Genomic DNA, 13,048 nt, shown 5'->3' with positions numbered 1-13,048 from the left:
GTCTTCTGATTTTGTCTGTTTAATATCAAACGGTACACATTTATTACCCTTTTACGATTACCCTTGTGGTATTACGACGACCTCAAACATATTAAATCAATAAACCAGACATCGTAATCTCGACTGTTAGACATTTGGCGATAGAACGACTCGAAACTAGAAAATAATATTAACGAGAATTAGTAATTTTATTTTTGGGGGTGGTTATATTAAAATAGAATAAATAAAGAATAAAATTTTACGACCAATACTATTCAAACCATAGCACATGAAAACAAACTTGTTTTGAAATTATTTGAATAGAAATAATATAGCATTGATATAAGTTATGTTTGAAGACGAATATTTTTCTCTTATATCTCTAATAAATCTGTATTCGACTATATATATATATATATATATATATATATATATATATATATATATATATATATATATATATATATATATATATATTTTTTTAAATCTATGTTCGCCGATTCTTTTTTTATTTGAAAGAGTGCACTTCCGAGGTGGTCCCATTTGAACCAAGTCAGGATCCGAAGTTTTCACATATTTTTTATACAAAATAATCAGATATATGTGTATAATGTTATTGCCGAACTAATGTAACGGAAGACCGGAAGTCGTTTAGGGGAAAAGCCGACCAGTTTGCTTTTTAAGAACTAATCATGTCATATGAGAAGCCGTAGATAAATTACAGGCAACTGCTTCTATTGTATAGTGACTAGAGCGTCCGGCTCTTTTGCGGAGGTCGATTCCTGAACTATATGAAATAATATTCTGGTGGTTCTTAAATGTTAGAACTATTTCATTATAAACGGACATATATTTATTTTAGCACGATGAAGGAATGTATGTGAAACGAAATAAAATTCACAAGGTTGGTTTTAGGACTAATAAAAACTTCCCAAACTCCTTGTTTGTGGTGGTGTAGTTTGTTGAAAAATAATACCAGGAAATTACTGTAATTCTCGTGCTTAAGAAATAAAATTGAATAGCAAATTGTTTCTATATGAACACTATGCAATATAATACGAATTCCGTAAAAATAATGCAATCATACAATAGATTTAGCTAAGTATACATGCCAAGTCTTGTAGATGTTATATTTCAGTATCTTGTGCGCTTTGTACGACTGTATAGCAAGAGATTGGTGATATGTATCATCTCTTAGAAGTTGTTTAACATTTCACAAGCGACCATATCCACAGTAATCTGAACATATAAAAAAAACCTAGTTAAACATCATCGGCAACGAGAATTAGTGGGTGAAACTCAAAGTCCACTCATAGGGACCCACAGACATTTAAAAGGATTGTGGCCACGCAACATAAAGCTGCATAAATATTTTAATATTAGAATAGGGCAAAAGACCCACTACCATTGACGTAATTTCCGCTGATTGACAATAATGGGACGATTATTTGCAATAAATATTGTCACTATTTCTGCTCGTTCTTGTGGCGTATATTTATCCACAATAATTTGGACGTCTACACAACACAATGGTTAAAGCGAAACTGAGCTAACGTAAAGAAGCCCACCTTAGTGTCAAAGCAAAATGGTAGCGGAGCTTTTGCACCACACTGTACAAACACGTATTACTTCACTTATTATTCCTTATTTATGTTTATAACATAAAAGCAAAGAAAGATCATATATGTTATACCTATATTTGATGATGGAGTTCTGAAAATAATCTTATGATATTTTGGTTATAATGTTCAGTGGTATAGTGATTTAAACTTATGAATACTCTATTTACTATTGAAACTTATCGGATATTATATTTGATTAAGTGCAATATAAAATTATAAGATATAGTTAGTTTTATTAGATTAGTTAGTAAATGCTAATGCTTGAGATAGTTTGCATATATTTTAATACGTTTGAACTTACAGATATGTATTACATTATTTAGTACATCAAGCATATTTCTGATCTCATGTTGAAAGTATTATTAAGACAAATTTAAGTAGCATAACATAACCTTTTAAATAATTATCTCGACTCTATTATTATCATATTTTTCTCATATGATTAACTTAACAGGCCAATTGAAAGGAGAAAGAATTTAATTGAAGTCCCCGGCCTACCACAGTAAAACACATTTTTTTGGCAAAATTAGTTTTCTTCATTAAACATAATTCCCTTCAAGAGTGATACACTGATATAGCAACCCTCCAACTTTTCGATACCATCTTTGTAGTACGATTTGTCCTCTGCTTCAAAATAGGTCTCAGTTACGCCGATCACCTCTTCATTTGACAAAAATTTCTTCTCAGCGAGCATTCTTTTGAGATTAGAAATTCTCTGAGAATAGAAAGTAGTCGTTGGGGAATCCCAATTCATGGATCTTTGCCATCGTTTTCACTGACTTGTGACACGGTGCATTATCTTAGTGAAGCTGCACTTTCTTTTCGGCTTTTTCGTCCTTCAAGCAGTCCAATAACGCGGTAATAGTCGCTTTGATGGTCCTTCCTTTTACAAGGTAGCCAATGGGAATTATTCCATGCGCATCCCAAAGTACAAGCGCCATAACTTTGCCAGTCGACTGTTGCGTTTTCCCACGCTTTGGATCGGCTTCATCGTGTGCAGTTCACTCGGATGGCCGTAGATTGAACTTCGGAGTGAAATTATAGAGCCATGCCTTATCCATTGTCACATATCGATGCAAAGACTCAAGTTTATTACGCTTGATCATCTTCAAACACTGCTCCGAATCATCAACTGGCTGTTTTTGGTCAAAAGTGAGCTCGTGCGACACCCACTTTGCACAGAGCTTTCTCATACCCAAATATACGTGAATGATATAATGTACACGTTCAGTTGATATCAGTTGTCAGAGTATGTCTGCTATTTCATTTAATTTCAATTTACTGTCATTCAAAATCATTTTGTGATTTTTTAAAATGTTTTCGTTGGTAACAACCTCTTTTGGACGTCCACTGCGTTCACCGTGTTCGGTGCTCATTTCACCACGTCTACACTTAGCATACCAATCCTTGATGGTTGATTTTCGTGGGGCAGTGTCCGGAAACTCGGCATCAAGCCAAATTTTTGTTTGAACTCTATATTTTCCCTTCAAAAAGTAATTTATCAACACACGAAATGCCTTTTTATCAATTTTTTTTACAATAACCAAAGTTGTTTCACTAAAAATGCTATAAATCACGGTGATTCGACAGCTGTCTTATTTATACATGCATCTTTTGAGGGTTAGTGCTAATTAAAAGACATATAGATTTAATACTAGTAGCGTATACTATATCGAGCTTAAAATTGCAATATTGATTTCATAAAATGATTATCCATTATTTAACGTTTAAAACCTTTCTGACTGAACGTCGCTACTTAGTAACAAGTTTCGCAAGACATTCTCTCTTACACGGACGACTCCTTCCTGTTTTTTCGTCTATTTCTTTCGTCACCCACCGTCTATTTACGAGAGAAACCTTTCCAAACTACCTAATCCCATGGTTATGTAAATAAAAGTTATTCTCGTAGTTGTGAAACTTTATATGAGGATTAAAAAACCGGGATTAAAACCGAATACAAAGGATAGTGAAAATCCTCCTCATCCATGCTTGAAATAAGCGATAATATTTGGAGGATCTTAAAGTCACAACTCCAGGGGCTTTATATCAATGAATTATAAAGGCACTGAACGCTCCCATTCACTGACTTATTTTTGTTTTTCTTTTCCAGGTCTGGACTTTCGGCGATGTCTGGTGTAAGGTGTGGTTAGCTGTGGACGTCTGGATGTGTACCGCATCCATTCTAAACTTGTGCGCCATTTCGTTGGATCGATATGTAGCAGTAACGAGGCCTATAACGTACCCGAGCATCATGTCTCGGTCTAGAGCAAAAATGCTAGTTGGGGGCCTATGGGTGTTGAGCTTTGTCATTTGCTTTCCACCACTTGTAGGCTGGAAGGATTCAAAGGTGAGGTTTAACATTTTCCAATGATTTAGTTGTAGTATTTACAGGGGATAGACATATAAATATGAACGCCATACAATACAGTGCATATGTTTGCATGTTGGCAACACAGTTTCCATGTAAATAATGCAACGTATATGTATTGCTAAGTTTAAAGACAGAAACCAACAAACATTAAAAAGTATTATGGCCAGACGACATAAAACTAAGAATTTAAAAAGTGAAAAAAATGAAAGCTGTACTCAACACTCACTTGAGTAACAGTGTTTCGATAAAACAATAAGACCATGGACAAAATTAACTAAAAACTGAATTTCTAACTTGTAAATTGTTGGGCGGACTATTTGTTAATAAATAACATAAAAATGTTGTCACTTTATCTTGGTTGGCCACGCTTTCGTTTAACAATGCTTCTAAACATGTCAGCATCAGCCAACAATCACGATTAAATAAAATACTGAACTCTTTACATAATACAGAAATGACTTCTTTTCAAGTTGGTAAGTACTTCATATTGTTATAAACGATCTACCGTGAAGTTCTTTTAAGTTTTTTACATTTTAGAAATATATAACTAAATTTACACAATCTTCCAGCATTTTAAATCTTGTTGGCGTTTAAATAAATCCATTTGCGTCACATCCATAATTTTTTTAATAAACTATTCATAAATTACTTTACTGTCTCTACAAAAAAATTGAATTGCTGTAGATTGCAATTAACAGAGTTTTTTTAAGACAATACATATTTACTAGACTATTTAATAGGTTAAAAATTCCGAAACTCCATCGGGAACAGTCGGTTTATGAAAACATATTGCCACTTCTTAATGTTGAAGAACCGTCAAAATGTTTGAGAGATAAAATAACGAATTATAGTAAAGTTTTTGGGTTAATAAAAACCACTAAATATGAGAAAGTATATCGTTATCGCAGACGACTATTAGTAATTTAAAAGAACCACCTTCTTTCGATATAGACCAACCCAATTCCAGTTTAGATTGGAGAGGAAGACACCGGGTTCTTTTTGAAGAGGTCTCAGTTAAAACAGGCACGCGGCTGAGTTAGCGGTCAAAAGTTTGCTTCACATGTGGTACCGGGAAGTAATCGGGTTCAATCTACAATATCTTATTCAATATTATATTATCAATATTTAGTCAATATCTTGACATAAAATTTTTCTTATTACACACTTTTTTTGAATTTGTAATTGGAAAATATATATTTTTGTAACTACATTTATACCATTTTTTAGTAATACTTTATAAATACAGATAATTTTGAACTTATTTAAATTAAATAACCAAATACCAAGATAATCCATTTGAGGACGAACATTAGAAAAATAGCTAAGAACTTTTTTTCTTGATCATTTAGAACTAATGTACTCTTTGAGATATGCTCGCTTCACTATAATACCCGGACAATACAGGGTATATTAAGTAAAAAAATCTAAATATTTTTAGTATACTATTAGATCATGCCTTAAGTTATTAATAATTTGGTGCTTTTATTTCTAAACTATCAAATCTTGTCCTTATACCTTTACCACGCCACACTGTGTGACGGGAGCTCCAAAAAGCTAACACGTCATGGAAAAGCAAGCTAAACTACAAAATAAGAGGTGCAACGATTACAAAACCTGGAGACTTGATGATTGGAAGAATGTATGGTCCCATAAATCACCATTTACATTTTATCCTGAAAACGAACGTGTTTATATATGGAGAACTCCAAAAAAAGCTTACAATCCAGACGGTCTGCTTCATACAGAGAAGCATCGACTCGAAGTTTTGTTATGCTTCCGGCAGCAATATCGAGGTCTTTAGTGGTCCTATCATTCACACCAGTGGAATTAGCAATCTCAAATGAGTATTTCGACACTCTCAATGATGAAAATTATACTACGACTAGTATACAGCTACCAAACACTGCCATATTCCAAGATGAATTATGGGGTCATAGACACAATCAAAAACTTTACTTTACGTTTACTCTTACTTTGGAGAGCGTCAAAATATCAGCAGAATCATCACGCCTCAATGTAATTAAACTATTATGGAGAGTTTTGGAGCAGTGAGGGGGTGAAGATATCTATCTCCAACATCAATGAACAATTAACGAATATTTTGATAAAAGAATGGGAAATATTTTCGTTGTAAACATTTCAGACACTCTATGAATCTATTTACTATCATCGTTTTATAAAGAATATTTTTTATATATCAGGTGTTCAATTTATTTTGTTCATTCCCTATATATGATTATTATTTGGCCTTTACAAAGCTTAAATAGTACACCACAAGGGTCGAAAGTTAAATCATGACGAGCGGGACTGAGATTTCAAATTTTATCAATTTTTTTTTTCATAGCCTGTTGAAAGTACGTTATTAAAAACGTTAGGAATAACATTGATGATTATTTTTAAGGTTAGAGGTAGCAGCGTTAATGACAGCGGTAAACAATTTACTGTAGCGACAGAATAAATAGTCCCTAGTTATGAGTATAAAAACGCATAAGAAATTCTTTCCTCCGGCCGTTATAGAGAGCGTGGGTGTACTTCTCACAGGAAGTAAATGTTTAACTTTTTTCCCTGTTATTAGGGAGGAAAGTACGTAGTTTCGACCTAGCTATAAATTTTTTTATATATCCTCTGAATAATACTATTGCTCCAATACTTCTAAATCGACTATTGGTTCAATATATTGAACAATTCGAAAAGGAAAACAAAAATATGTATTCAAAAAGGCCCTTTACGTTAACTGGAACTGCCTATTATAAGAGAAGTATTTCTATGCCTGCTTGTTATTAACGGCATGTCACTTAAATAACCTTTCAGACATATATTTGAACAAAATTAAATGTGTTTTCTTTTGTGTCTGGATTAATACACGCTGTTCTAGCCCACGACAAAATCAATAATCGGGTGAAATATATGTTTCTGATGTCCAGACTATATATTAATACGAATGTTCCCTTCGGATTTATTAATGGACTTAAGTATGTGAATAGAAGGTTTTCAATTGTCATAAAAAGGAGAAGGCTGATTTGGAAGCGATGTATGCAAAACTTTTTATTTAAGAACTTCCATGTAGATTTTCAGTGATTTTGCAGTATGTGACCGAGAGTTCCTGTATTCAGTATTTAAGCCTAAAGTATCATTTTCAATGTATATCAAGTATCAATATAAGCAATTCTTAAACAACCTAATCTAGCAGTTTTATCATGAAAAGTTCAAAATTCCACATTCGTTATTTTTAACAGACTTCGAAAGAGGAGGAGGTTCTTTGTTCGACTGTATATATATTTTTAAATGTATGTTCGCCGATTTCTCAATTGTAGGACGATTTTCAAAATTATTTCTTTTTATTTGAAAGAGTGCACTTCCGAGGTGGTCGCATTGGAACCAAATCAGGATATTTTGGGGGAACGGGGGGAAGAAATAGGGGGAAAAGCTCACATACGTGCAAAGTTTTCACGTATTTTTTTATCTAAAATAATCGGATATTTATGTAAAATGTTATTGTTTAGCTGATGCGACGGAAAATCGGAAGTCGGTCAGCGCGAAAGACATTCAATTTGCTTTTTAAGCACTAACTATAGCGTATAACACCTCGTAGAAATATTGAAAACAACTGCTTGTATGGAGTATTGGATAAAGGAAGAAATCTCTTTGAAGTCTGTGCCAAGCTTGTTCAATTTTTTTATTGAAAATATTTTTGTTGTTCCATATGAAGAAATCTGATGCCTAAGCTTATAAATATCTTTTAGAAACTTATTTTGGTTCCCGATTGTTATTGTCTAAACAATATAAAAGTGGTAATTTTGGGCTTAATTACTAAGGATGAGGGTCAAAAAAAAGTTCAAATATAGTGACTAGCAACAAACTTGAACCAAAAACCGAGCTCAAACATTCCAATAATTTCAGATAGTTCAGCAGTTGAAGAATCAAAGTTTTTCAAATTTTTGCGGTGATGGGATTAAAAAGAAGGATAATGGCTGCCATATAAATTGACTGAAAATGTCATTTCGAACCATTTAATATCGCGATTACATATTGCTTGACAGAAGAAAATTAAGATTTTTCTGTGTTATTTTAACTGAGGAAGAATTATTGTGGTTACTACTACTTTTATTTATATATATTGTACCTATTTTTTCAATAGAGGCACTTTTATAGTTAAAACATCAGCAAAATACGTTCAAGCATCTATTAAATAAGAATTAATAAATAATAAAAACTGACATATAAACATCAAAAAATTATTTATTTTAAAATGCAACAATATTACAGATATGGTTTGGGGCGTATATAATGTTTCTTTGTAGTCTCTTTACACGTCCAATTAACAGATGCTCGTGAGGATACTTTTATTTTATTCTTGTCTAGCTGGAAATTTCTACTTTTTGAATGCTCCGCCAGTTTTACTACTTCTAAGACAGTAAATCAGGAAATAATTTTGCTGAATTCTGGAAGTAATAAAACATAAATTATTTGAATCAAAAACTATTAAGTTACTTGAAAACTATTTTAATTTAACGGAAATAGATAGCAACTTCTTGATGCCACTGGTACTTTTTCACTAATTATGAGACTACATGTCTCTACAAGAAACTACTATATAAAGATTGAACAATGTATTAGCAAATTCTCAGTTTCTGCGATTAATTATTTATGATCTCTCTGAAGTCTCATTTATGTTACCTGCTTATTTCGGAATAAATTCCTTTAGGATTTTGCCACTTTAGCTGGTGCTTTAAAGAGTGATCAGATACCGTGCTACTACTACAAAGTTATTTGATAGCAAATGACAGTAGACATAAACAATTATCATTAATCCGAAATTTCCTAGAACTTTTTACCAATGTTTTGGGAATAGAATCAAAAATACTTTAAGTTGTTTTTAGTAGTCGTTACGGCTGCACCTATCTACATCACAAATTGTTCTCTTCTGGATTATGAAACTGATGCTAGCTAATCTCTGATCACCATTGGAGTAAAGATTACCATTTCATCGATAATCGACAAGTTAATGAGCACTGTTTCGTATCCAATTATGCGTAGCTCGGAGAGAGATTGCGATTTAACATTTATATCCTATTCGAAATATTCGAATTAGCTTCAACGTGGAATATTTTATCTGTGAAAGAAAATTTTGTTAACGGAGGTTTTTTTTATACTCGCTATCCTATACTCAAATTACCACCCCTTGGTTCCCTAATGCTAGCGCATCAATTACTCCGTGTGCAGTAATATATATTTTTTGACCTGTAACCCACTTGTCAACTGTACCCTGTTTCCCTAATACTATAAAAAGATTTCCTGGCTCACCGTAACAATGTGACTAATCTTTTCCTTTCCTGTCTGTACCAAATACTCGGCAACAAAAAATGTCTTTTGAGGAAAACTATGATAGATAACGAAAAGTAAATTTTACAGAAATCCCATATACCAAATGTATCGATAAATTCCTGGCAATCTAATATATAGACGGAAAAATTTGAAATCACGTTGAAGAAGGTTCCTCCATATATCTGGATAGACATAACATGGGTGTTTTATTACTAACTATAAGAAACTAGTTAGACGAAGACTTGATAAGAACATGCAATTGACTTTTCAAGGAATCAAGCAATATACACTGCAGCACAATATCCTGAGGCCTTCTTGAACTAGATATGGATATCAGATTCTATCCCACTATTATTTGTTTCAGTCAATGCAGAATCATTACGCCGCTGTACATACGCCTGAGTACTACAGGACTTTGAATATTCTTCACTAAATCTCTCCACATTTGGCGATCGGTCGCAAAGCATCTGGGGTCGGACAATGTGAGTCTCTTGTTTTCCAGAAGGCTTTCTATGATCATGTTATGATCCATAACTTTTCGAAGCTACTCGACTTCGGAGACGAAGCTTCCATTCAAAAAATCGATGTTGAAACATAAATCCGGGATTTCGTACGCCTTTCACTCGACAGATATGTCCAACTCATTGTAATCTATCTCTGAATTAATTGCTTTTTGTGTACTCTTTGTAGCATATGAAAGGATGGACTTCATTTTTAGAGCGTTCTCTGAAAGAAACATGTAGAATTTCTATTAAACACCACCTTGAGTCTTCAAGTTTACAGACATCTTACTGTCACAGTGGCCAAGTGTTGGAGCCATACTGAAGTACTGCCTTAGATAGATAAGTTTTAGAAAGAAGCGGATTTTGGTATTGATTGTAAATTTTCCTCTCGTCCATACGCTACATCTTAGAGAAGCAAAAGCTCCTACCACTTAGCTTATTAATTCAGCAGAAGGTACCACTTTCTTCGCCTACATTACTGATTCCAAGTGCACAATCTCCTTCACATTGAAAAGAATTAATATTTTTTACGCGATCATATTCAGCTTCCAAAGCTTCCATATGAAAGCTAGCGTCGACATTCGAAAGCAGAGTGATATCAATAAAACCAACAGTCGAACGCTTTCCACTATTAATACATTCCTCCATAAGTTAGAGTGGGGTCAAAAAAGATGCATCTAAACAGCCGCCATTCGGTCTAAATCATACCTGCTTTTCTCAAGTGGGCATCTTCCCGACAACCGACCTCGGGAGGAGACCTAGATAATTTTTACAAACTTTATTATCGCATTTTCTCGGTATATGAGCAATTATTTATTTCTTCCATCTTGATAGTACTCTTTCTGATCGTCAAAATTATGTGAGTAGAATCTTAACACATTGAAACAATTGTTCTTTACTGGCCTTGACCATATTTGCCGTCACTTAATCTTAATTACACGTCAATCTTAATTCACCCATTTTTGTCTCGTCATCAGAAAATGAAATTTCCGGCTAATTACTAGCAGAGTGGCAAAATCCTGTGGTGGACTTTAATTACAGAGCTGCATGAAGAATTCCTTCGTCGAGACGCTGATCATGTGACTTTACGAAGGCTCCATCGGCTTATTGAACGTTTTTGGTGGGTTTACTCTTCTAAGTGTTTAATTAAGAATATACACGAAACATAACAGGGATCGGTGATTATCGCGACAGATACTGCTAATGTCAGGTAATATTGAAATATGACGGTCCTGATAGTTAATATACTGGCAGCTAAATGTACGGGTAATTCGTTATGTTAGCGGATCATAGTACTGATAAATAAGATATGTAACAATAACTAAATGTACCGACAAGTACTGATTATAGATGGTAAGAATAATAATAATGACAATGGTGGTCAGAAACAATGACGGAATCACGGAATGTAATGGAACCAGGATGGTTGACAACAATCTCAGTCCATAGTAGTTATTAACATTAACGGGCAATCATTATACATCAAACAATAACGGTACTTGATAGTAATGATATAATATGCTAAGTATGACATGTGCATATGATACGTAGGGAAGGTAAAGTACGACGGAACAGCTTATATCCTAACACTAATAATAATGGACGTGCAATGAGATCAAGGGTGGCAAACGTGCGAGAGCTTGCCACTAAAGTTAGTAAGCCTCTCGAGGGGAACTCACGCCTAAAACTCAAGTAATTAATTGAATAAGAAATATTCTTGCTATAGTGGGTGCACACCACTTCTTCAGCTATGATGGACATGCAATGGGTAGAGGCGAAAAAAGCCAAAGGCCACATGCTAGATATGGTGCCAACAAGATCCAGCAGAAACCTGTTTCGGTGGCGTTTATGTGTGCTTCAAGTTACCCACTAACCATAACTACAAATCAGTAACTTTGTCCATTTTTGCTTTGGTTTCAGGTTCGTAAACTAGTTATAATTTATATTTACAGTTGCAATCATAAAACTAGTATATTTAGTTTACCGTAACTTAAGAATTATGGGGAAGATACGAAGAAATAATAAAATAAAGGAGAATAAAATAAATACTGATAAATGGTTAAATAAATAAGTAGAAGATAAAGAATAGAGTATAATAAATAAAAACTAACAACAAAATAGAATATAATAGATGAACAGGAATAAATATAAAACAATAAATATAAAATAATAAATGGAGATTTAATAAATAATAAATGGGAATTAAAAAAAGAAAACTGGAATAGTCAGTGAACAAACTCACCATTTGATGAAACTCAGGTTGTAATGTAGTAAGTAATTCTGGCCGTCGCGTATTTTCGAAATGAATATTTATGAAGTTCTATCGTCCCTAAGACGTGATCACATATGGCAAATTCAACCCCTGAAGGAAGATCAGCAGTGTTGCCATTCATGGTAATTATTTATATTCCTAAGTATTCGTAACGGCGACAAATAATACAAATAAAAAGAATCGGCAATCCCGCCATTTCCTTTACACTATTGTTCAAACCATTAAAAAACCATAAACCACCCAAAATTAAAAGGTCTAAAATATTCAACTGCATAATTAAACATAATTAATTAGTTTTCATAGTCCTATGTTAGAAATCCAAAAGCTGCTGCAGCTTGGCCAATTCGACTCATTATTTCGCCGGTGATGTCACTCTTTTCTTCTGTATTACTGACCCCAGGTACATCAACTGCTGCACTTATACCAACTAGATACCGTTGCAATACAAAGCGATCCGTCAGCTATCAGAGCTTTGGTCTTTTCTTCATTAACATATGGTTCTGTTATGCGACCTATATTATTAAAAATGCTATAAGCGTCAATAGAGAGCATCAGATCGGTTAAGGATTTTGCTGCACCATATTGGACACCTTGTCTCTTTTTAAAATCTTTTGCCGCATCAACTCAAAGTTTTAATTCACTTTAGCAATGAAGCACAACAAAATTGTAATCATAATTTTTTTCTAAAAATGCAATTTTTTTCTTTTTAAAGATAATTTTAATACCACTCTATTTCTCTTTAATTTGTTCTGTCACTACCTGCATCCATATATCTTCATAAAACCAGATTTAATCAGTGTATTCTCCCTAATGCATTTGCCACATATGCAAAAGAGTTAGTATTCTTTACTCCTCACACATTTTAACGAAAGCATGTATTTTCTGAACAACTAAACACATATAGGAGCACTTAAAACTTTCATACTCTACAATAAGATTTCCTACAGTTATAGTATATTAATTATATCTCAACTTA

The 13,048-nt window shown here is 33.4% G+C and overlaps 1 protein-coding gene across 2 annotated transcripts in view; it reads left to right on the top strand.

Moving 5' to 3' along the window:
• Positions 1-13,048, top strand: part of Oamb (Octopamine receptor in mushroom bodies) — a 342,242-nt gene that overhangs the window by 240,829 nt on the left and 88,365 nt on the right. For both annotated transcript variants that reach the window (XM_076409535.1, XM_076409536.1), the window contains one exon: positions 3,712-3,948. In XM_076409535.1, the coding sequence (XP_076265650.1) occupies positions 3,712-3,948 (237 nt within the window). The remainder of the gene's footprint in view (positions 1-3,711; positions 3,949-13,048) is intronic.

Source organism: Rhynchophorus ferrugineus, unplaced genomic scaffold (assembly GCF_030347505.1).
Source record: "Rhynchophorus ferrugineus isolate W39M unplaced genomic scaffold, kcgeb_rfMv2 rfM7, whole genome shotgun sequence".
In the NCBI taxonomy this organism is placed as follows: domain Eukaryota; kingdom Metazoa; phylum Arthropoda; class Insecta; order Coleoptera; family Curculionidae; genus Rhynchophorus; species Rhynchophorus ferrugineus.
This window is presented reverse-complemented; position numbering and strand designations above follow the sequence as displayed.